Source organism: Perna viridis, chromosome 14 (assembly GCF_037379345.1).
Source record: "Perna viridis isolate PV_CMFRI_1.1 ecotype Kerala chromosome 14, ASM3737934v1, whole genome shotgun sequence".
Classification (NCBI taxonomy): Eukaryota; Metazoa; Mollusca; class Bivalvia; order Mytilida; family Mytilidae; genus Perna; species Perna viridis.
Window position 1 is genome coordinate 7,200,281 of NC_142458.1, and position 26,734 is coordinate 7,227,014.

Sequence of the window (26,734 nt, forward strand, 5' to 3'; positions counted from 1 at the left end):
TGATGTTTGTATTTACAAGAAGTAGTATCAATATCTGTGGATGCAAACGTGGAAAATCCGTTGACATTCTTTGACGAGACAACACAATGGGAAACCCTTTGACATTTTTTACAAGACAATTTATTGGAAATCCGTTGACACCTTTTGACAAGACAACTCCTTTGGAAATCTGTTGACACCCTTTGACACGGCCATTCTTTTTTAAAATCATTTGACAGCCTTTGACAAGACAACTATTTTGAAAATCTTTTGACTGACTTTGACAAGACAAGTCCTTGGAAAATCATTTGACACCTTTTGGCAAGACAACTTATTGGTAAATCTGTTGTTGTCCTCTAACAAGAGAACTCATTGGGATTAGTTCGATATCCTTTGACATGACAATTTCTTGGGAAATCCCTTGACATATTTTGACAAGACAACTCCTTGTACACCATCTTCAACACAAGAAGAACATAACATACAGCTATAAGAACAAAGAAATACAGCTTATCAAATTAAAATTCCATAATTTTGTGAATATGCAAGAATCTATGTGACATTAGAGAACTCTACAGACTAAATGATGCCAAGTATAGTGCCTGGTATGCACTTAGGAGTTCCTGCCAGACCATAAAACTATAAATGAGACAAATTCGCTTTGGTTACATTTGCTTTTCAAGAGAGATTGAAAAACACTGTACACTTTCACCGTTTAAAAACAAGCAACCACTCAAAGACTAATCACTCTAGCGCCAACTGCTCATATTGCTGTATAAATTAACTCAACGGTCATTCTTATCAGGGTAATTTACGTACGCTACCCATTGTGTTTCTCAGGAAATGACCGTAAATCATCCAACCCCAGTAATAGACAAACCATGAATACGACGTTGAAACTTTAAAACCTGCATTATGGGTTAAACGCGGTTCTTGTACATGAGACTTTTTGTCTTCTAAACTATGCTGGTGATAATAAAATGAAAGTACATATCAACGTCCACTGACGTACTTTTCTCATTAACAAAGCGTCTGTTTGCATAGATGTACAGACAGTATATAAAAGCAGAGCCCACGCAAAGTCATTCCTTCGTTACCAATGAATACAAATAAGCCATCATTAGAATATTTCAGTGTGATCAAATAGTATATAATGCAATAATAATATATTGTTTCTCTAATACAGGTCCGTCACTTTCAAGATAAATTTCTGGGTCAATTGATTAGGAAACGTCAATTAAGTAAAGACACTGTCTGTTCCACGCACTGTGGTGGTCACTTTCAGCTGTTGAAAATGACGCGTCTGGGTAATGTTTTGAATTATATAATAGCTTTAGAACGTTAGTACGTTGTCGCACAAGGAGATTTAATTAATACGGAAATTATCCTAAAGAAAAAAAACGAAATAGTAGCTGTTGATCTATCAGTTAGATACAGACATATATTGCTCACGAGAAGTTCATTAAACCGAGCTTCACATGATATTCATATACACTTAACTAAAAACTAAAGTTTGTTTATATATATATATATATATATATATATATATATATATATATATATATATATATATATATATATATATATATATTCTTTTTTCAAGAAATTCATTTCGCATGGTTTTGACTGAAATTCACATTTTAGGCATATGTGAAGGCTCAGTTCATGTAATGTCTTCTAAAAGGTCAGTCCGACTACAAATTATGAAATCCAATATTTGATAAATTGTTAACAATGTCAACTTTTTTTATTATCAACTGAGCTTGATAATCAATAATCGTTCGATTAGTTACCGATAAGCGATTGATAATCACGATAATCACTATAACCAATTAGGTGTGTCTTGGTGTGATGGATTCTTAACAATTGCAAAAATGTGACGGTACGATTATTTACTGACAAACAGATTAACAAGCGTTAGAAAATAAGATGAAAACAATCATTCAAAACTAGAAAGTTTACATTGAAGGAATAATTACTTGTTTATTCGTAACAAAAATATCTATATAAAGAGTACATTTCAAATCCAAGTGCTAGAAGCTCATGGAAATCAGTAAACATTATTGAAAGATTGGTTAACTATGAAAATCAAACATTTTTTCAACGTATGAAAGAGTAATCAAGGGAACCAAGATTCTTGTGGAAATCAGAAGAATGTGAACCAGGGACAAAGATATGGCATGGAAAACACAAACACGACAAAGAGCATAAAGAAACTAAAATAATACATACAAAGTAACAAAAATTAACTATTTCGAAACTGTAAATATTACTTATTTACTAAATTATAATCAACATATAATTTAACAGTCAACAACTAAATGGAAGCTTCACTTCAAAAGTATTGAATTTCGCAATGTATTAATTTGCGCTATTTTCATGGATGACCAATGACGTCAAAATATATTACCCACAAACAATATTTACCTTTCAAAATTTGCAAACTTAAGCATCCACTTATTTTTTTTCATGATTGTTTTCACATTCTCTAATACTCTTATGCTTAATTTTAAGTGATTTGATTGTCTTGAAAACTTTATGAAGGATTATTTTAAGTCATTCTAAAATTTTAATAAGATAGGGACTAGACGTAAAAGTCTTAATCACATATTTTGATTTTGGACGAAATTTTGCCCGTAACATTCGCATATTTTCCCGACATTGCAAGATTTTTCCATTTACTTAGAGGGTCTTCAAAGCATCTGCAGTGAACATGCACTTTTACGCTATTTGGAGCTTGACAGGCGTTATACTACTTGCAAATTTTGATTGCAGCATCTAAAAAGGTACATTAAGTTAGACTCTATTTCTGCTTAATATTAAATAAATGTATGTAAATAAATCAGTTTTAGACATTAAATGACTGTTTTTAACAATTCTGCTTGTTATCTTGGCCGAAATTTGCTTTATGGTGCGGATCGTACCCTTTGTCCACATCTTGACCATTATTACTTAATTATTTTTATTTGTACCTTTCCATTTTGAGGGTTGTCCCAAAAAAGTTTACCCCGACGATAATCGATAGCTTAGGTAAAGATGGGTCATCACATATATCTTTTCTATGGATCAGACCAATTCAGATTCACCTTTAATGGTATTATTACACCTAGCTTATTTGGTGGTGAATAATGTTGAAACAAAATAATACTATTACCCACAAAACCCAATGAATATAAATGAATACAAATTAGAGCGACAGTAACACTGTTATTGGGTGATAAAACAGCATAATAGTACGATAATTACAGTGTACAACCGCATCGCCGTGGATTCCTTCAGCTGTAGTTGTTTTTGCATTGGGTTCTTAATTGAAAAATACCAATTTAGTTATGTGTAATTCTAACAGTAAATTTTAATTTGACGACATTAATTTTTGTTTTGTTTTGTGAATTAACTGTTTTTGGATCCAGCGTAGATAAAAACGACGTCGATTTAATTTTGTGTTCTCTCTACTCGAACTTTGTCATACAGAAACACGTAAGTAAAATTATTATATCACATACTAGTACTACATCTTTATATTTTATTTTATTTTTTTTATCTAATAAGGATACAGATACAGATATATTTTATATTATTTTATAATTTTATTTTTCCAAATGTAGAGTTGGATCTTTTATTCTTTAAAATAGTTATTATACTTTTTATTTCATAAAATGGATTAACAATACATGTAGTAGTGTCTTTTCATTAAATATGATTACATGATTGTATCAATGTTTTTGTTTTGTTTTGTTTTTTTTAAGAATAATACCAAATATCTAAATAAAATATTTCTGCATAGACGTATTTTTTAGATTATCATTACTTTTTGGGAGGATTTTTTTATGCTCGTGTATATGTATTTATTTATTTTATCTTATTATTTTTATTATTTTTTATTATTGTTTTTGTACTTTCAATGTTCTTTCTTGCTTTTAATAGTTTATATACCAGCGATATAACAACATAGCCGTGTATTACCAACAAAGTGTTATTTGAGATTAAATAGCTCCGTCCCTCGTGGAGAAATTCTGCAAATCATATTAGGTTTAAAGGTTCATATATATTTGGAAGTGGAGAAATTGTACGATTATCTCTTTATAGTAAATCATTCGTGCTACATGAATGAGCAACAATTTTAAGCAAAAATTTAAATTTCATATCTGTTAAAACGCTAACGCTATAACCTACTTATTAAAAAAGTTCTTTGAGAAAAAAAATCATAACTCGCAGGAAACATCTTACTTAATGTTTTTGCTGCGTAGTGCGATGATTATGAAATTCAAAATGATGAGAACAGATTGATATAATCTAAACCTAATAGTTTTACTTTGCATATTTTTATACAGAAATATAAATATGAAAATTACAAAAACATATTGACGAGTCTAGTTGCAATACGTTTTAAGCAATTTGTAATGCTCTGTTTTTAGTGTACTTTTATGTATTGTTTTACCCTACAAATGTTGAATAAAAATGTAGGAATACATGTGTATGCAAATATAATAGTTGAGAAAGAAAGAAATATAAAAAGTAATGACAATAAATACAGAAAAAAGTGTCTAAACCGAACACCTGTCCAAATCAGAAACTTTCTACGCTCAAGTCATGTGTATTCAATTGTATTTACACAGGCAAATATTTTTCACGTGAAATTCATGTTAATCAAACTTCACGTGAAATTCATGTGAAATTCACTTGAAATTAACATGATTTTCACATGAAGTTCACGTAACACGAATTTCATGTGAACCTTTCATGTGAATTTCATGTGAATGCTGTATTCACCCGAATTTCAAGTAAATCATGTGAAATTCATGTGAAAATCATGTGAATAATTGTGCTTTTGTAAACCTTGGTAAACCGAACACCTGTCTAAACCGACCCAATTTCAAAGTCAATCTGATAAAGCTTCGGTTCGGACAGGACTCACTGTATCTGAATATATGAAAATACATTAGTTTTATAGAAAGTATTTAAGAAACTATAGAAAAGTGTATGACATGAATTTTGTTTTTTAAAGTTTTTCAGTAGCAGTCTTTATAAGAATCAGGCACATTCTGTAATATGTGATTAACCTAAAATAAGGCTGCACATTTTTACTTTTGTTACTTTAAGTTATTTTGTGGGTCTATATGATAAATATTTTATCATTCATTCCAATTTGTCTGCTCTTAGGAGATATTCCAATAGTTTCTATTGTATTCTAGTCCTTAATTTTGAATTTTACAGTACACTATAATATTTTATCTCCTTTAAGCACGGGTTATATGAAAAGTCCCATGGTAATTTCTGTTAAATATAACATTTTTAACAAGACATCAAAAAGAAAAAAATATGTAGGTTTCAAACCAGTTATCACATTTTGCATGATTCTTGCCTTGAATGCTACTTAATTTTCTTCGTTAGTTGAGGTATTTTTTTTTCGGAATATTATTATAAGGCTTTATAATAGAAATATTTCATTTCAAAATACTTTTAAGCAGATAGTTTGACAAAACCGTCCAAGATCTGCACAACAAGGGTAGCTTAATACTGCTTTAGAAATAAAATAAGGGTAACAACAAAATAATAGAACACTAATCCGATCCATAGTCAAATCAAGTTCAAAATAAATCTGGCAGAATAGATATATAGATATCACACCATCGGAGCAGCTGGTACCACAATGGTCTTGACTTGGTACAGGTATTTCAAACGAAATGGTGGATTAAATCTAGGTTTTACAACGTGCTAATAAGAGATAGTGTACTAGTACAATTGGAAACACGATCATTACTTTTTCATCAGTTAGGTTCAATAAAAAATCCTCAGAATAGTTTACTACTATTAAACAAAGCCGGCAAACATTTACTGAATCATTAAACCTAGGATAATTCACAGCTTTCAAAATGCAAGAGCATGGCCTAAATTGGAAAACAAAAACAACAAAGAATATCCAATCTACATATAACACGTAGCAATCGTAATATAATACAATTACGTGTACTAACTAAAACAAGACAACAAAAGGAGGTTAAGCATTCCTGCTCCGCAAATATCACCCGTCAGATTGAGAGTAAGAGAAATACGAGTCTCGCTACAGTGAAGTAGCTCTTTTTCAATATGTAGTAACGAAGAGGTCAGACCAAAAATAACTGAGCTATTCAAACCTTGGCGATATCATTTGCATTAATAAAGTTTTATGGCGAGAAAAATTTAGAAATTGTTGAAATTAATCTGAAGTCAACAAATACAAATTTTGAAGATCAAAAACCGCTTTTATACAAAGGACAATGCAAGAAACGCAGAAAGGTTGATCTTGAATTTGATAATAACAAATCAATATAAATAATAAATACCATCATGCGAAATGAAATGACTAAACATAAAGAACTTTAATTTTTTACGGGAAATGAATTGTGTCTTTATAAGCCCTTACATGATAGTAGTATGATTAAATACTTGCAAAGGAGAAAGTATGTTTGCATCGTCATAAGACCTAAGTCTTGTATCTCATTTAACACAGTATATCAAAGGAGCTTCAACTTTGTAGTTATTATCAAGTTATAAGCCTTTACACGTCCTATAAGACATCAAATCAAAATATCATATAGAAATAACGGAATCAAATTCAAAAATACATGTCTCAAAATTTAAAGTTTTAATTATATCTCTTGACTGAGGCAATTCTCACCAAACTCTTACTATTGATATTGTCAGAAAAAATTGCCTTTTTTATACATTCATTATTTCAAATTTGCTGATCTTTAATACTCACACATTTCTCTGACGTACATCACTTTAACACATTCCGCTGACGTATATCACTATAACACATTCAGCTGACGTGTATTATTGTAACACTTATATTATCGTCGAAGAGTTGTTAGTTCATTTCCGTCTGTCGCAAAATTCAAGAACAATAGTTCCTTAGTCTTTATACTTTACTTGACTCCGACATTGTTTCGCCTTTAATCAAGAAGTTTACATCGTCGATATTTATAACACTTATATTATGTCTGCAAATTGTAAAAATGGATCGGACTTATTGTTATTTATATCTATTATTTGTGTTTTCCAAGATATGTTTTTTACGTTGATTAAAATTGTACCTTATAAACTGAACTGTTTCAATACAAATGTAAACAAATGGTTAGGATTCGTTTACTTCGTTTAAAAGAGTAATCAAGGGAACCAAGCTTATGGCGGTAATCAAAAGAATATAATCCAAGGACAAAGACCAGACATGGAAAAATCTTCGTTTAAAATTATCAACCCAATGTGAGAGATAACATAACACCATTATGAATCCAAAACGTTTCCCAATAATGTATTCGTTTTTTATCCTATTGTTCATTGCAACCTTAAAAGGTGTTTCGTGACGTGTGGTTTTCCGACGCAGTCGGTATAGTTTCGCTTTTTATCCTTTGACGCTCTTCCATGGAAACGTACGTCATCTGATCTAAATTATGTTACTCGATTGGCCAAATACTGATAACTTAGTGCCGTTCGAAAAACTGTATCGGAAATTAAAATTGCGTGCCATGTGTTATTTCCTCAATGAAATTTAGAAAATTATAAGTAAAAAGAACAATTTTTTGCAAGATAGTACTTGTTCTAAATTATTATTACCAAGAGTGACAAATCAAATTAATCATACCTACATGCATATTTAAGTTATTCTCATTTCTACAATGTACATCTGTTAAATACTCTCTATATGCATGTACAATTTTTTCAATCTTTTATTTGAAATTTGTTCATGTGTTAGTCCATTACATCAAGTTTTGGTAACTCGAGCCTTCATTTCTTAACTAGAAATACTTTTAAGGTAACAATATTGGAACGTTTTGCCGAAACTACGCAGACTTTTTGTATCGCGCTAGAACTCTAACAAATAGGCTTCTGGAACAGGGTTATGTTGTATGATTGAAGTCATCACTACAGAAATTTTATGGTCGTCATCATGAACTCGTGGATCGTTACGGTGTATCCATCTGCACAATGAAAACTGATTCTTCAACGGGTCATAGTTTTCTTTTCCTGGTTTGTCTACCCCGGATTTGACTTTTTATGAGCAATTCGGCGGGTGTTTCTAGAAAAGCAGAAGGACGCTTACCCTACCGGTGCACCTGGTCCATGCTCCCAGTTTTAGTGGAGACCGAGTTGCTCATTTGCTTTGGTTACTTTGTATGTATGATTTGAGTTACTTTATGTTCTTTGTTGTGTATGTCTGTTTTCCATGCCTGGTCTTTGTCCCTGGATTACATTCTTTTGATTACCCCTATAACCTTGGTTCCCTTGATCACTTTTATATATGTTTATCATCTAAATCAACCAAACAAATATACCGCAAAATTAAAATAGATCGAACTTTCGCGTAAACATTTGATGAAAAATACGCTTACATGAAACAGCAATCAAGTAAACCAAGATTCGTGCTCTTTCTTCTGTGAGCTAGCAAACTTCTGAGTAAAAGTAGGGTCAATTAGACAAACGTTCGCGTCTAAGGACGCTAAATCTCAATTAATCAATCAATTAATCGACCAGATAAATGCTCAACACGTTACATTTGTTTAAGCTGTGATTATATATATTTTTAAGTGTTTTAATGCTTTTTATTACTTATCATAAAGACTTATCAATCATACCACTATATGACCGATATGCACATTTTAGTTTTAGAACCGCTCATGCTCAGCCTTCCTTAATAATTCAAGTAGTACTACATATCATCAATTTAAGGAAGTAGGCATAGGGTAAGGGACACAACTCTTAGAAATAATTGGAGCGTTTGTATTCATCATTTTACATCAATCTCATGTAAGCATCAAAGTAACTTGGATTGATTTCTTTCTGTTTCAAATGGAAGCTTGATAGGCTTTGGTGAAATTGAAAATGATACAAACATATCACTGATTTCAAGAGTAATGTCCCTTACCCTAAGTCTACCTCCTTAAACATAAAATTTATTCAATGATGATACATTTAGAATGTTTTACTCCAGAAACAGGTAGTCATCAAAACAGAAACTTGGTTCACTGAACGGCTTTAAATCATAAATTTCCGACACAAAGATTATTTGCATCTCAGCTATGCCATCAAATTCCTCTTATGAAACTGTTATTGCCTGATTTGATTAATTTCTATAAAGAAAGGAAATTAAACACTTGTTACGATAATTTTTAGACTGATGTAACAACGATGCCTTTATTCTTGTTGAATTGTTGTTGTGGTAGAAATGTGATTTTTACACGAGATAATTTTACAGTCTCTTTAAACAAGCTAGATAATGACTCGAGTCTTGTCGAGATGCCATAGGCAATATACGTAAGGAGAAAAGCATTCTTATGTCACGTCTTAATATCGTCTTCAGCCAAATTATGTGTGAAAACACCGCATAACCTATAACGATCATTTAGATACAGTGGAAGTATTATTGCTTATGGGGTATAAATTTTCGTGGTTTTCGTGGGTTAGCTAAACCACGAAATTTGGTTCTCACCGAAGGAAAATATCTTATTTGTTTGTATGATAGAGTTGTCAAATCAACGAATTCAAGAATCTACGAACTGTTCACTCCCATATGAACCACGAAAATCGGTTCCCACGGATAAAAGAACTTTCACAGTCCTTGTAATGTAAAAAAAAATCTAAATTCAATATCAAAGGTAAATGTTTGCAACGATCGAGGATTCCTGTTGTACTTCCTCTGTTGATAAAAGGGACTTCGTCTTTTCTTTCTAAAAAAGCAGAGGTGTTTCTAGAAAAGCAGAGGACGCTTACCCTACCAGTGCACCTGGTCCATGCTCCCAGTTTTTAGTGGAGTCCAAGTTGCTCATTTACTTTTGTTACTTTTTATGTTTGATTTTAATTACTTTACGTTCTTTGTTGTGTATGTCTGTTTTCCATGTCTGGTCTTTGTCCCTGGATTACATTCTTTTGATTACCGCTATAACCTTGGTTCCCTTGATTACTCTTTGAAACAACAAACAATGTACAAATTGCCACGTTAAGGTGGAAGCACTTCAAAGGTGATCATGCTTTTCCAATGTCAATGGCTACCGCTTATCACATGGGAAAACACTTACTGACAGTTAGATCTTTTAGTAATTTTATATGTATTGATGAATTAAGCAATGCTGGACCAATAAAAAGACTTAATAAGTTTGTCTAACTTGTGTTTAATCCCTTTTGCATAATTACGCAAATAAAATACGTTTAAACAAAACCAATAAAACCTTTATACAATCTGACCTTTTTGTCTTGATTAAGTCTAGAATATAGTGGAGTTACCATTTGTTTCCGTAAATTACTAATCTTACACTTTTGATATAAATGTTTGGTTTATAAAATAATTTTACGTTAAGTTCGTAAGTCATTTCAACAAACGGTGATTCTTTTACAGGAATAAAATTCGTTGTGTTTATTTTTTCTATGTAACTTTACGTATCGCTCGTAACGCTCGAGTGCTACATCCAAGAACACAATGATGAGTGTTAATATATAATTTTAATTTGTTTAGATACTCCATAAATTTCCAGGTATTCCTGTGAATTCAACAATTTTTCTTTTACTTTTGATGATTTGAATGTAGTATTTAGTTTTTTGGGTTGTACGAAATGTATTAATCTGTTGTCATTTTGGTTTATCTTGAATTGTTTTGACCACAATTTTTTTCTCGTTTGTAAAGCATCATTTTCTATACACATTTATTAAAAGATTTGTTTATTGACAAAAGAGCGTTTGTACTTCCCCGACTATCAAGAAATAGATAGACATATATAAATTATTCAAATTTGATTTGATTTGATTTGAAATGAACATTTTGCTTGTAACGTGTTGATTAAGAATATATCCATGTTTGGGCTGGGATCGATTAGAAATTGATTTAGATGGATCTTTATTTAATTTTGACAAAAAAAAAAGAAACGCTTGCAAAACCAACTCTTGACCAACTTACGTTTGGACGTAACACGCTCCACTTCGTGATGCCTAGATAGTCGCGGCATTGGCTTTATATCGCAGAAGTTGGTTAAAAAGTAGAATCGATCTTGAAATAAATCACAAGTATTCCATGGGGGTGGACAGAAAGATTATTTTGATACTCTATCACTCTTCATCTTAATTCTTTATTACAATATGTAAATAAAAGCCAAGAAAACAAACCTAAGTCTTTTCTTTCCTTCGTGGTATTGAATCTGTTGGAAAATCATCAATATTCGTACTTATAAATTACTAATACTATCCCACGACATTGTGTATGTAAAACAGGAAATAAATCCTCGTAGATAAATTTCAATTTACGTAACAATTTGTTCGTCGTCTTTTTTGTTCCAATTTTAAAACTATTTGTCTTCCAGAAGCCCCATGGATTAGATGGCTTCTCATTTAGCTTAAGTTCTGCAGTAGAGAGGATTTCCATTAGTATTAGAAGGCTTTCAGGAAATCTTTAATTACAACAACCGATTTATTTGTTAATGTCATTGTCAATTGCAGGCTTCAGAAAAAAATGCGTTTCTTCTTACGATGTAATTTTATTTGGTGTACATCCATTTGACGAACATACCGAACTTGTGAGAAAAAATAGTAAATACCTATTTTTTTTTCCTGCAAAACATCAAAATATGGTAAGTGTGTAGATTTTTAAAATAATTATACCAAGTTCCGTTGGTTGAACATTGGCTGTAACGTATCCTAAAGAAAAACTAGGTAAATTTCTTGAATTCTCGATGGTCATATAACCAAGACAGGACAACATTGCACGTTTAAATCTCGAAACCATGCCAAATTCATGACTTATAATAGTAATGTTGCTGACATGAAAGACAGTACCTCCTTCGTGTTACATTTGTTGTCTTAAGTTGTGACTTTATGGACACATTTCCTTTCAGATTATCATTGTAACTTCCTTATTACTTAACGTGGTATGAATTATAAAACTTACATTTAAGGCCTTTCAGAACTCATCTTTTGATATCACTCGGCATGAAATTTTAGTTTTAGTTTCATTTAATTAGTAGTATGTGTAACTTTTGTATTTGTTTTTAAAGCTTGTTGTTATTCTTGATTGTTATGATAATGATTTTTCTTTGAATTTGTTTCCGGTCAGTTTCCTTCGAATGCAATATTTTTTCTCATTGCTTGTCGTAGTACAAATTTCAATTATAAAAGGAGAATCGATTTGATGATTAGAACTAGTGTAATTATTGTACTCAATACATAGATCCTCACATTTCATCGTCATCGTGTTAAAATAGTAATCTAGGGAACCAAGGTTATACCGGTAATCAAAAGAATGTAATCCAGGGACAAAGACCAGACATGGAAAACAGACATACACAACAAAGAGCATACATACAAAGTAACAAAAGCAAATGAGCAACTCGGACTCCGCTAAAACAAGTCTTCGTATGAATCAGCCAGTCTAATTAAACTATACATTTAAAAAACTACCGATCTACTTTAAACAATATGTTATAGTTTAACTTCTTCAGATGTAACCTTATTCCGGTGTTATCACAAATTTTAATTATTTTTTCTAACGAAGAGCAGGAACCTACTCGTGTGGATCATGTGTCATCTAGGTCAAATCAAGAGGTGTTTACTTACATATAGAGATCAGCTAAACATTTATGAATTATTATTTTTTGCAATCGCTATTTACTATATCTTTTCAATCCTTTTACGCATTCAAAATTAGATTTATTATTGATTTTCAATCTAAAATAAATTACACAAAACTTATTAATCGTCCGCTACTTAGGAAGCATTCTTCACTGAAATAAGATGTTTTCATAGTGCACGCATGACCAAGAATATCGCCTTTGCACAAAATATGTCAATTAACTGGTTTTTTTTCAAATTTCAATTGAAGGCGTAATAGTTTGACCACTGGAATGGGTAAACCAAGTATACTTTCAATCAAGGTAGTCTTCTCTATTTCAAATTATCACTGATTAATTTCGGAATCCTTGGATATGTTTGGAAATTTTCATAAAAAATGAGGTTTTTGGCATAGATATTTACCCAGGATTTTGTTTTATTTACAGTGCATCTCAATGAAATTATAATTCATTTTACATAAATAATACGAAACATATTGTATCTATTCTATGATTTCAATGTTACAAGCAATCTAGTTATCGTTTCAAAAAAGGAAGGTTTTTATCATGTTTCACTTACTGTCTGATCTAATAGAGACTTGCACAATACCCTTGAATGTTCATCCTTGTTTGCAATTGTTCTAACAAATAGGCTTCTGGAACAGGGTTATGTTGCTACAAGATTGAAGTCATCACTACAGAAGTTCTATGGTCGTCATCATGAACTCGTGGATCGTTATGGTGTATCCATCTGCACCATGAAAACTGATTTATTCAACGGGTCATAGTTTTCTTTCCCTCGTTTGTCTACCACGGACTTGATTTTTTATGAGTAATTCGACGGGTGTTTGTAGAAAAGCAGAGGACGCTTACCCTACCGGTGCACCTGGTCCATGCTCCCAGTTTTTAGTGCAGTCCGAGTTGCTCATTTGCTTTTGTCGTGAACTGTCAATAATTGGCTAGATTGGATCAGGGAATCAAGTAAAATGAGTAATAGAGCGAAACTGAGAACGAAATCTTTAGCAGATACATGAATATTGCTAGTCATCCCGTTATTTTCCAGTGGCAAGGCTTTCTATTTTCCAATTCCCAATATCCTATACCCAATTACCCCATTTCATTTTTCCCATCGCCGTAAACGTCTATCCATGGATGATACATGAAACAATTTTGATTTATAATCAATTCATGTTTTAGGTGTAAACCTTTACTTTAAAAAAATAATTGTGTGTCTGTTTAATTCGAATTCCTCGTTTCTTTATCCATATTTCTCGTTTTATTATTACCTCATGCCTATGCCAACTTCTAAATTGCTCAAAACCTCCATTCAGGTATCATATTTGAAAATGTATGATTGAACACTGAAAACAAAATGTTTCGAGTAAATACTGACTTTGTCAACTAAAATTATTTTACGTGCAACCATGCCTACAGTGACGTATTTGTCTTTATCTAGACACTTTGTTATAGTTCTAAAGGGCAATAAAAATGTCATAAAGAAAACACACGATATTGTTTCGCCAAAAGAGTTCCTTTAGGAAATATGAACCTATTAGTACGGTTACTATTGACATTTCAACACTTAATGTGGCAAAAAATGAGTTTTTAATAGAAATACTAAAAAGTTATATCACAAGTTTCTGTTGTTCGAATTTTAGATTATTGCCAATTCGTCACGATTATGGAATTTTGTCCATTTTTTAACATTCAAGCAAACGTAATGGGGATGATCACATTACAAATTCGGCATCACAGAGAATAATTAAGTAGCTGTTTTTGTAAGAATCATGCAAAATATGGAAAATGTGATACACCCCAAAAAAGGCTACATATTTGTATTTTTGCAAGATGTGCCATTTACAGAATTATCTCCCTATATTTTGCAATCTACAGTGCATTCTATTTAATTTTTATCCCCTAAGAGCACGGGTTATATAAAAAAAACACATGTTTATTTCTGTTTACTATGACATTTCAAACAAAATATCCTAAATAAAAATATGTAGGCTTTTTACCCATAAATCACATTTTACGTGATCCTTAGCTGGAGTGCTACTTAAAATCTATTGCATTTCAACACACATTTGGTGATCGTTGCCTACATTGAGATTTACTGTTTACTGTTTATTATTAAGAAAACTCAGCCCCAGATTACTGCATAACAGGAGTAAATGCATATAAATATACATATAAATATTACACAATATCAATCACATACATGTATGATGACAAAAACAATGAATCATTACATAAACATATAAATGATAAATCAACGTAACAACTTCTGGATTTTTTGAATGGAAATTGATAAATTTATCAATTCTTTTACATTTTTTCTCTATCAGGATACCTAATACGTTCACTCGGAATAAATTTTCTTCTGATATCTAAAACTATATTATTATTACATTCAAATAAATAATGATATTCGTCCCCGAAACCTGGAAATGAAAACTGCCTTGACTGGATCACACCTTAGAAGTACCATCTTGTCAGTGGGTATACAGTATGTTAGTCTCGTCAGATGACTCAGAGGTTTCACGAGATTGGATCCTATTTTTCCATTCTAGTGCGTGAATATTTGTTATTCACAGAGCTTTGTACCTTAGTATTAAAACCAAAACATTCTTTGGTTTAAAAAATACCGACATAGACAAAAAATATGTATTTCTAAATGATAAAGAAAAAACACAAAATAGAAGATTTAACATTGTGAAGTAGCGTTTTGAGATAACTGAAGTAACCTATAAAATGCAGATCGGTCTACGGATTTCGCTACATTCTAGTCCTAATTGGAAGTTACGTTTAGGAAAATGAAACTAGAATGATACTTACATTTTATAATTTGAGGTTCAGATTTATATTACAAGCAGTACAGTATTTATTGTTATAAACTGATAGGGATATTATTCAATAATTACTCACCTTAAATAGATCAATACCCAAACCATGTTACGAAAAAGATCTGTAATTTTGAAATAAAACATGAACTATTCATACCATTAAATTTTTAAATTCATATTATTCCATTTCTTTTTTTTTTACAACTGATTGGCTGATTTGGGATAAGGGAAAGGTATGGGGATATGGATAGGGTAGTCTTTGGAGAGGTAGGGATTTTAAACGGAGAGGATGGGGAAATTTGTTTAAAAAGTAATGATTTGATAAATGTATTTAATTTAATTAACAATAACAGTTTAAATGTTAAAGAATCAAAGAATACAGAATTCAATCGGATAAATTAAATATTTTATAAAGAGAAATACAACACAGATTCCATGGGGATAGAGATTTTTTCTATGGGGAATAGGGAAATTAGAATGTGCCACACCTTATAAACAAATTGTCTGGTTCTTATAGAGGGAAGTAAAATACAATTAATTAAAATACGCTAATAGAAATTTTCGAAATTATCAAGCAGTGACTGGAATGGATGTTAGGAGATATGGGGAATGATTGTATGTGCAAATTGGTACATTTTGTATATTTGGGTTTGGGTCAATGGGTAATTGGGGATGAGGAATAACACACAGGAAATTGAATACAGTAATCAAAGTGGTACATGTTTTCAATGATTATCAAATGGATAGAACACGAGATACTTAAATCCTTTATATATACATTCATACACGTAATGAATATGGTAGAAACAACAACAAAATCTTTCGATAGGCCTATATTTCTTTTAGGTTTACCATACCGCTTATCTCTTACAGAGTTGTTGCCGATTATATTTGTCAAATCGATCGTGACTCTTATTTTCTTTAGAGTATAACATATATATGACATTTTGTTTAGTTTACGTCTACGTCTAACGTTTGTGAAAACGCGTCAAAGTCTTCCTGATTATGAAAATAGAAAATGAAGATAAGGAGTACATCCAAATATACGTTTCGTTGCATATTAACTAGATTTTATTAATTTCCGTGGAGAAGAATATGTCCATTGATGTACTTGTCAAGAAAAAACTAACAACATATTGCCTCGTGGGATTCTTATTCCAATCGTGACCTTAAATATAACAAGGAAAGATGAACTCCTAGGAGGGAATAAATAGCCGGGAAATAAAAATAAACTGACATTTTTACATATACCTATTAATTTGATGTTATTTTTCTGCATTTAAGAAAACGTACAGTCCCATCCGTCATAGTACGTCTGCAAACATGTTTGTCTTAAGAAACAATGTCAATAATCTTTCGCCGCTGTTTGTTGTCTTTTTCAATGGACAGCAATGCAAATGTCTGGCAGGACACAAGAAATGATCAACCATAAAAATAACCTAAGCTTAACTATGTTGAACTGTTCTTCATGCTGTTGGATTCTTATGTGTGTGTTTCGTCAGTTGTTTTGGTCGGCTGTTGGCGTTTTAATGATTCACGCTATTTTCCATGGAGAAAAACTCCATAAGCACAAAAAAGAACTGTAAAAATAAAAATGTTTTGCCCGAGAATTAAATACTGACAGTTATATTACTACTACAAAGACAGAAACACCACCCTATAACTACTTTTTCATATTCGTTGTTTTACTCTTCGAAGTAAATATATTTGCTTGTTTCAGAAACAGTAATATATTCTCATTGACCTATTTCGATGTGTGTTTCCGATACAATGTTCTCTTTGTCGATTGTCGTTATTTCGTTTAGAAGCAAAGTTTGCCTTGTCGACTGTCGTTGTTTCGTTTAGAAACAATGTTCTCTTTGTCAACTGTTGTTGTTTCGTTTGGAAACAATGTTCGCCTTGGCGTCTTCAGCTGTTTGTTTTTATATACGATGTTTCCCTTTTTGATGCTTGTAGTTTTTGTTTGTTTGTTTGTTTGTTTGTTGTCTGTTTGTTGTTTTTTTTTTTTTTTTTTTTTTTTTTTTTTTTTTTTTTTTTTTGGGTGTGTGTCTTTTTATTGTTTTTTTTATATATATGTAGATACGATGTTTTCCTTGACGTCTATTGTTGTTCTTACATTTTTGGTGATTGAGGCTTTTGAATGTAGTCTTCACTATGGTACATCACATATATTCGAAGGGCTGGAAAAACTGAGAAAAAGAGCTGATCCTGAAAGTTCTGTAAGTCAAAAAGAATGTTAATGTCAATTTTGAATAATTCTCATATCAGATCTGGCACGATGCGGATCGCTCCTTATTGATTAAAGTGAAGGGAAAAGACATCTTATTTCAACAATATTTAGTTTAGAATTCAAATGGAAAAAGAAAGTTATCCTCTTTCAAGTTTAGCCTATGTTAGGCGCAAAAAAGGATAAAATTTACTTACCAGAAATGAATACACATGTACGTTTTAAAGTCGTTATAATGTGGAAGAATTTTGTTTTAATATTGATCAGAAAAATAGTTTCTAAAAACTCTACTAAGGTGAATATAGCTTTAATTCAATTATTGATTGATTTTTTTTTAAATTAACCAAATTTGAATGCTTTTGGTTTTTTTCCCTTGTTTCAGATGCCAGTTTGTTTCGAAGTTAAACAACTTGTGGGTGAGTCGTTCTTGCAGCAGTTTATTTTTATATACACAGCAACAGTGATTTACCTAGATACAAACAAACAATTTACGAATGAGGCTTACAACTGAGAAGCTTTCTTAAAGTAGAAATAAATGTAATTTTTTTAAGGTGCATGAATCAACTACTGTCTGATTTGATTTAAAGCATATAGAAATCCGTATCCTTTCCAGTTTTTCCACAACTCGAAAAAAATAAAATTTCAATAACATCACTTTATAAGGCAAATTCAAATAAAGTGAAATTTGTCTAACCCAAACCCAGAAAAAACATAATACCACACCCTTTTAAGTCCCTTCATACTTATCAGATTAAATGTATTTTGAACCTGGGTACAACGACAACCTGGCTATACCGAACAAAATTCTACAAGAGTCAGATTTAGACATGTTCCATTGTGTACAATGATTATTAAGTTAATATTCATCACTACTGTTCTGTTTTAGCATTTAAGGTGCAATTTTCAACATTTATTGACAAAAACAACGATGGACGGGCAACATTCCGGGAAATAAAGAATTATTTACAGAAATATGATCCAGCTGTGTCAGACAAAAGGGTAAAGGAATTTCTCATCAGAAGGGATACCAATGGTGAGGCATAGCCCGTATTTAAGTAAACTTCTCACTACAAACCAATTTATTTTCGCGAATTTGTTTGACAAACAAAATGAGCGGTTACCAACCTTTTTTAATTTGCAACTAAACTTTAATCCTCGATACGCATTCCATCGTTAAAGGATATGATCGCGGTATTTGTTTATTTATTTTTTTTCTTGCTCCTGAAATTAGCAATAATGAATTGCTCGCATGAATAAGAAACGATACATTGTTTTCATTAAGTGAATATAAAACGCATTATCTATTTAATCAAGATAATTTCTCAATCAGATGGGAATCTATTGATTACCTAATGAAATATGATACCCGATTTAGTCCATCTATCACAGGTTCTAGCACCAAAAAGTCAACCAAATAATCTATGCAAATCTCCATATTCTTTCTAAACTTTAGTTAAATTAAACAAAGTTTGAGCAGCGGGCTATAAACATTTAATATTGTTAAAGATACGAACTTAAAAGATCCTAACTTTGTATTACACTTGTTATTACAAGATAAAACATGTCAGACTGAAATCAAGCTCTCAGTGTTTCTAAGCTCAAAGGTGAAATTCACATTGACTACCGTTATGGGGACTTCGTCCTCCATAGGGTATGCAAGTCTCGTCAAGTGACCCCCTGATTTCACGAGAATGGGTCCTAGTCTACTATTTAAAAGCATGGAGATTTGTCATTTACAGAACATTGAGTTAAGTGTTAAGGACAAAACATCTTTTTGTGTAAAGAATACCGACACAAAATGACAAATATCTATCTCTACATGATAAAGGTATTAAGATAAAACATAAAATAGAAGATTTTGCAATGTTATACAGCGTTTCCAGTACCCGGAAGTGAACAATAAAATGCAGATCGGTCTTCGATTTTCAATACGTTCTACATCCGAAATTCAAGTAAAGAAAATGAAACCAGACCGAGACTTGCATACCCTATTATAGGGAAAACATACAATGTATTTTTAAAAAGTTACTGGTAAAAACATAGAACATTGAACCTCCGGCAAGGTCTTTTACATTCTTTAAAAACGTACAAATAACTTTAAAAAGTAATTTTGATTTTTTTTTTCTTTTTTTGCGATGTTTTTAAATGTTAAGAATGGTACTTTAACACAAAATTATAGCTTTTTAATTATTTTGAAAGTTTCAGAAAATAAATAACTACAATCTGACACACAATGGTTGTTTTATATAGGTTAATAAGACGCCTCTTTTTTTAATAAAACATTATTACAGATCATTTATCTAACTTCAAGCCTTGAATAAAAAAAAAAGCTTTTTTTAAAATAATATGTTAATGTAGATCTTCATTCTTTAAAAGTCGACTGCAAATGAGGTGAAAAAAGCCACTGAACTATTGTAAAACAATTCAACTGCTTTCAAATCTCAACTTAAGTTCCCAACTTTCCAGTTTTTACCCTGATATAGCCATATGTTATACGGATTCTCGTTTTGATTATTCCTTTTGATAATTATGTAGATTTTATCAGTTCGTTCTTTTGTTTTTGCAATAAATGGAGTCATGTATCAATGACAAAGACAAGAACATTATGGTAGTAAGAACAATTTAAAACAGTAAGAGAAACGTCTTTGGTTTGTCAACAACTATACAATGCCTCGTTTTCATTTGAGCACATGAAATATAACGGTGAAAATCCGTTTTCGTATTTTGTAATGATAAAACATCCTGTATAAAAAAGTACAAACATGGTTGATAAAAAAGATTTAAACAAAAACGTTCCCTTTTTAATAGATGACGGCACAGTAGACTTCATCCCAGATTACCTGTCAGAGATTTCAGCTCCAAATTACAGCGTTACCATGGCAAAGGAATGGTTTGAACTTGAAGACACGAACAACGACGGATATGTGTCACGTGACGAACTGGTAAAAATAGCTCTGAATATTGGTATGTCTGCACGTGAAGCAATACAAACTGCGGACGGCTACTACATGATAGCAGATGCAAATGGCGATCAAAAACTGAATTGGAAAGGTACGCATAAAATAAATAGAAGGCTTGACGTCATGGGCATTTAATTCAATCAATAGGTTTCATACACAAACATCTCAACTTTAAAGCTCACGTTGAGTGAAAACCACCAATTACTTTAAAAACACAAGCTTCAGCAGCTTGCATATTTCAAATATATTTTATGTAAAAAGCAGATTACCACAAGCTTCGGTAACTTGCATGCTTAAACAGTGAAAGGTTATTTTATCATTTTAGCATATTGCTGGTATTTCTGTTTCAACTCTTAAATTCCATTAGAAATTACTAAGAACTGTATACAAATTTCAATAGGTGATGTCAGATTGACACGTTAAAGCGTAAGACATGGTTTTGTGACTGGGTTCGGCCAACTTTTTTTATAAAAATATGGTCAGATGAATTTCGAATTTTTAAAAGAACTGGTCAATGGTATAACTTAATATATTTCTTAGAAAATTCTTAGAAATCGTGTTTAGCTTTTTTTGTACCAAAAATACGGAACGTTAGAAGACACCTTTTTAACCGATATTTTTTTTATCAATATATGTTTATGCGCTATCGAATAAAAACATTTACTGTTTAGGTTAATTAACCTAGACATAAAAAATCCGAAAAGTTTTCTATACTGATTATGGTATATGTTTGTTTGTTTTGTTTATTTGTCGACTTACTGTTTTAACCCAGACGTCGCTCGTTAAAGAACAATTACTTTTGTCTCTAAGGATACAATTTAGAGAGGGTTTAGTGTTCATGATATCATAAAACCATATGAGATCTTGTTTAGAAAATCATCAATATTGTCCAATCGGAATAGCTTTTACCAGACAAGAACTGTTTTGTAAGAGCTATTCCGATTGGAAAATAATGGTGTGTATAAAAGACTGGTTGTGCTTGTTGTGCTTACGTACATCCACGTGTTGTTTAAGCATCCCAGATCCTGAAAAAAAGATACTCATAATATTTCTGATATCTTTGTTTCTTTCATACAAATAAATAGAAGAAGAGACATGACGATAGAAATTTATCTGCCCTTACAATAGAGAGGGCCGCATAGCTTTGGTTTTAAATTAGGTCATGATAGCGTCCGTTCATAAGATTATCAACACTTATACTTTAGAACATAGACTCCTTCGAACAACATTTTATTTCAAAGACTCATATCTTCTAAAACGTGTCAAAATTATGACTGCGATATGCATTTTATCTTCTCTTGTGGGATGGTTTCTGTGTATGGTGTATTAAGTTTTGTAAAAATCCATCAAATGTCAAGAATTCTCGCACGTTTTCTAAGTTCCAACGATGTCCTTTGACACCTATGAATGTTACACCGCTGTATGAACATGTATATGTAGTTGTGCTATTTATAATCTTTGTTTCTCTGGCGTACATTAATGTAACCTACACAGGCAAAGTTATTTCACATGATTTTCACAAGAATTTCACATGATTTTCACCTGAGTTGAGCAAATAAATTAAGTGACAGAGTTCACGTGGAATTCATGTGAATGGAGCCTTCACATGAAATTCACACGAAATGTTCACATGAAATTTGTGTTTAGTGAATTTCACATAAATTTCACGTGAAGCTCGATTAACATGAATTTCACGTGAAAAATATTTGCCTGTGTATCAATCAGTTTATGCAAAGTATCACTATTTAAAACAGACTAACAAAAGGAGGGACGAAAAACACCAATGCGATCACTGCTCAAGCTGAGGCAAAGCCAAAATAAGAGCAGAAACCTCTGTGACAAAATGCACATGCAATTGAAAGGGGTGCAGTATGATGAAAACAACAATTCATCATCCAGAAATGATTTTGTTACATATTCGGTTTCAAAATAGGTCACTACAAGGGATTTCGGTCGGTCAAATTAAAAATTTTTAAAAATTATTCCAAGCTGAAGCAGAATAAAACATAGATCCGTAGGAACTGATTTTTGGAACTCCTGTGACAAACGTTTTGGAAATATTTATGATTGTTTACATGGTTAACACAATTAATACTAGTTTGTTTTGTTTTTGTTTTTGTTTTTGTTTTTGTTTTTGTGTTTTTTTTTTAATTGGATATTTTTAGTTTTTTTTTTTTTTAGTTTTTTTTTAGTTTTTTTTTTTTTATTTTTCATTTTGTTATTTTATTTATTTTTAATTTATTTTTTTATTTTTATTTTTATTTTTATTTTATTATTATTTTTTGTTTTTGTTTTGTTTGTTATATCGTTAATACTGTTGTTATTAGGGTGAATATATATTACAAATCGGTCATCTGTTTGAATTCTACCCACAGTATAGTTTTCGGATTCGAAAATAAAATAATACACAAGTCATGTGCAATAAATAAGACAACTGATCCACGTTTTCTACAAAGCATCGCTTACATAGTTAAGTGTCAATGAACAATCCACTTCAGACATGACATTTAAAACAAAAATCGTTTAGATTTAATTCAGTATATTTTGAGGATTCACTACAATGCGATTTCATGAAAGTTAGCTCATATTACAATAAAATACTTTAACATTTACATCTAAATCACATGTTGGAGGAGGTATGGGGGCGTAAATCTCATTTCTCCTACTTTATACATTAACATTGGAATTAACACGGCACTCCCATTAATCAAACTATGAACGAGAAATAAAAAGCCTTAGTAATGCAACAAATTAAGTTTTTGCGATTAAAATCCTTAAAACATTTTAACTCGACTCATAATAGTAAAGGCACAAGCGAATTATTTGCATTTAAAGCCTATTCTGTTTCAATGATGTTTGATATATAATCGTTTCAATGACCCTAGTGTAATTATTGTTGTTAGCCAATTGTCATAGAATAATCTTACACTAGTACCAACAAGAAATAGAAATTGCATTATATCCCCTTCAATACGTGTCCAATATGTCAGTGCAGCAATTTATTTTGCCATCGTGATAACTATCGTCACATTTTTTCTTATTTTCATTTTACAAGTACGTTTGTTTCCTGCTGGTTTTAATAATATGTTTCCGTGGATATGATGTAATGTCTTAATGCAATTCATTTGTATTTTAACTTTTGGGTCAAGTTGATCACAACTTTATTCTCTAGATAAATTGTGTAAATTGTACTAGGTTCATACAATGGATAGTTTTAGTCCAATGAATAAACATCTAGAAAAACCGGGCCAATATGTCTTAGTGATGTAGTGGTCATTCCAATATGATTATTTGGTAGAAAGAAAGTCTGTTTCAACTAACAATGTATTTTCATTGAAACTTCTGTACAAAGTCAAGATTGTAAAACTCAGGGGAGGGAAAGATAGTAGGAAGTTAGAAGCTAGACGAAGAAAGTGAGAATGGACGGGATACTGGGAATATAGTGTATATCCTTTCCATCCTCACAAAAGTCATATCTCATGTTTTTCAAATCATTGGTTTTTGCCTGAGAATGGATTATCCGATTACTCTTTATTTACTTTTCTTTAAATGGCTTGGCGTTGGCAACAGATGAAAAAGCTTACGGCTCTCTATACCATAATTTGACAAGAAAAGTTCGAAAAAGTATGAAATTGCTTGCACCTATAATATATAATCCGTTAGCTGTTTATTTTTATTCTAATAGTACTAGTTCCTGCACATTTATTAAAGGCGCAGCATACGTATTGAACGAAATGACAACCGTTGCAAAGCAAATTTATAACGTTGGAAAAAAGTTCATGACGTTGGTCATATATATTAATGACTTTACAGCACGACTTATTAAAATTTAATAATTTTACCATTGCCATTTTTTTTTACCATCCAAAAAAAACACCGTAGGGGAGATGACGCTCTCTGGACCACAGAGCGATTACAAACAAGCATATATTATCCTTATTTGGTAATGCAAGCAAACTTGGTCAGAAGTAATCATAATTTTTAATTTGGTATAATTTGTATCGCGTACTGTGAACCAATCGACGTTAATTACGTAACACTACAACATTTGTGGATACAAAATTGTATATGATGCCCAAAGATGTCCAGCCAATCAGAAGATTTTTTCAATTCTTATACTTTATTTTACAATTTTGTTTTGTGTATTTTTTTGTTTTTATTTTATTTATTTATTTTTTTTTGCAGAATACGTGACGCTGTTTACCTAAAGATGGCTTCAAGATTTTACATTGAACTGACGTTTTTCTTCAATTATGGATTATAAAGCAGACGATATTACGAGTAATTAAAGGTTTTGAAATTTCCGTCTTTAAGTTTGTATTAGTTTATTAATATAGCATAAATCAATATTGGAAGGAACAGTTTTTCGCCATATTTTTGGTCAAAAGGAAACCAAGATTTAAACGGAAATCAAACAGAACGGAATCCAAGATTGAGACTAGACAACCAAAATGGGTACACACAACAAAGAGAATGAAATTAAGAAAACAAAACACATTAAGAAGCAAAAGTAAATGGCAGACATGATCCGGGCTTTATAAAAGAAAACTGGGAAAATGAACCAGGTGCACCAGTTGAGTTAACTTCCTCTAGATTTCTAGGTCCAAATAAAATATTATAAGTGTTAAAATATCTTAAAAAGCGCCTTAAACGAAACAACAGCAAGACTGAATAAGAACCAAATACTACAAAAATCTGAATCCAAATGGAAAATTAAGGGGAATCATGACAAAAAAAAAAACAAGTAGCAATAAAACATGTAACCAATGATAACAGGCAGCAAAACATAAATATGTAAATTATGATTTTGGTGAAGGATGCCTTTGTCACTTTGGTTAAATAAATTTTCCTTATTACCATAAAATATAATTTCATTAGTTTTTTTTCCAATTGTACCAATAAACAACATGTGTTTCAGACAACATTGAATGTATACTGTAAAAGGAGTCTTATTAACCCCCAAAACGAGTGGTGAATTGTGGTCATACTATCTGTCGGCTCGTTTGTTGGACCCTGCCCCTTTCTATGTTTGTTTCTATATTGAATGTGATAACTTTCACAATTGTTTTATAATAGGATGCCATCTTTCACCTCCTCTTATGTTTTCCCTACATGATAACATATGGGGTTTCTTATATGGTTTCTGGGGGTAGGAGCGGGGGATCATTGAATAAGCATTGTTCACAGTTTCCCTAGTTTGATTAGCATTTATTTCATTCTACAATTAAAAATGTATTTTTATATACTTTTTGCAATTTGACATGTGACTTTGGTGCATCAGTTGAGTTTGTCTTCACGTTTTGGTTAATTCTATCAGTGTTCTATTCTTATAGTCAAAACTATTAAACACATTATTCAACAAAATTGTGTACATGTAACATAATCAGTGATTGGCAGTACGACTGGAGTACAAAAAAAAACACAAAACAAACTTCCGTATTACAGGGGACAAGAAGAGGCAAAGCAGCCAAAAATTATGGAGATGAAATGTTAGCAAAAATCAAAATTTTCATTATAAACGTTTAAGAACTCGTTAAGGAGATAGATCTAGGGTAAGGGACACAACTCTTGAAATCAGTGATGTGTTTGTATGATATTCAATTTCATTAAAGCCTTTCAATTTTTTATTTGAAACAGAATTAAATCAATCCAAGTTGTTTTGATCCATCCATGAGATTGGTATAAAATGTTCGATGCAAATGTTCCAATGATCCAATGAGTTGTGTCCCTTATATTAGGTCTACCCCATTAAACCGTAATTAAATCACTGCCTAACGCTTGCGTTTAAATTTGTTGCCTAGATATATCTTACACACCGTCCCCCACATGATGTAAAATACAGGACATGTGTACCCCTGCAAACAATACCTGAAGTACCTTTTAAGAAACATCCAAAGGGAAGAAAAAAATTGCAAACAAAATAAGAAAAGATAAATTGTTTATTGTAAAGGTATATCAATGCTATAGCAGTAACATGATAATGTCATTTGTAAACAACATGGTAATAATAATTATTTATGTAAAAAAAGACACAGAGCAACTGGGATATGGGCGTGGAATGGGGTACCCCTGGCGTTATACATGCTGGGGTTGTCAGGCTATAATACGGAAAACCTGATCGCAAACCATATTGGTGCACCGTGTTGGGAAAGATGC

At 31.5% G+C, this 26,734-nt stretch overlaps 1 protein-coding gene across 1 annotated transcript; it reads left to right on the plus strand.

The window, feature by feature from the left end:
* Nucleotides 1-17,475: 17,475 nt before the first annotated feature.
* On the plus strand, nucleotides 17,476-24,883 carry LOC148597978 (neo-calmodulin-like). The gene is made up of 5 exons (XM_088561487.1): nucleotides 17,476-17,610; nucleotides 18,001-18,034; nucleotides 18,505-18,651; nucleotides 20,427-20,669; nucleotides 24,764-24,883. The coding sequence occupies exons 1-5, from the start codon at nucleotides 17,476-17,478 to the stop codon at nucleotides 24,784-24,786; spliced, it is 582 nt and encodes a 193-aa protein (XP_088417613.1). The 3' UTR covers nucleotides 24,787-24,883.
* The last annotated feature ends 1,851 nt before the right edge of the window (nucleotides 24,884-26,734 follow it).

Coding starts and splice junctions, on each gene's coding strand:
- LOC148597978 (XM_088561487.1), top strand. CDS start 17,476: ATGTTTTCCTTGACGTCTATTGTTGTTCTTACATTTTTGGTGATTGAG. Junction 17,611..18,000: donor GAGCTGATCCTGAAAGTTCT/GTAAGTCAAAAA, acceptor CCCTTGTTTCAG/ATGCCAGTTTGTTTCGAAGT. Junction 18,035..18,504: donor CGAAGTTAAACAACTTGTGG/GTGAGTCGTTCT, acceptor GTTCTGTTTTAG/CATTTAAGGTGCAATTTTCA.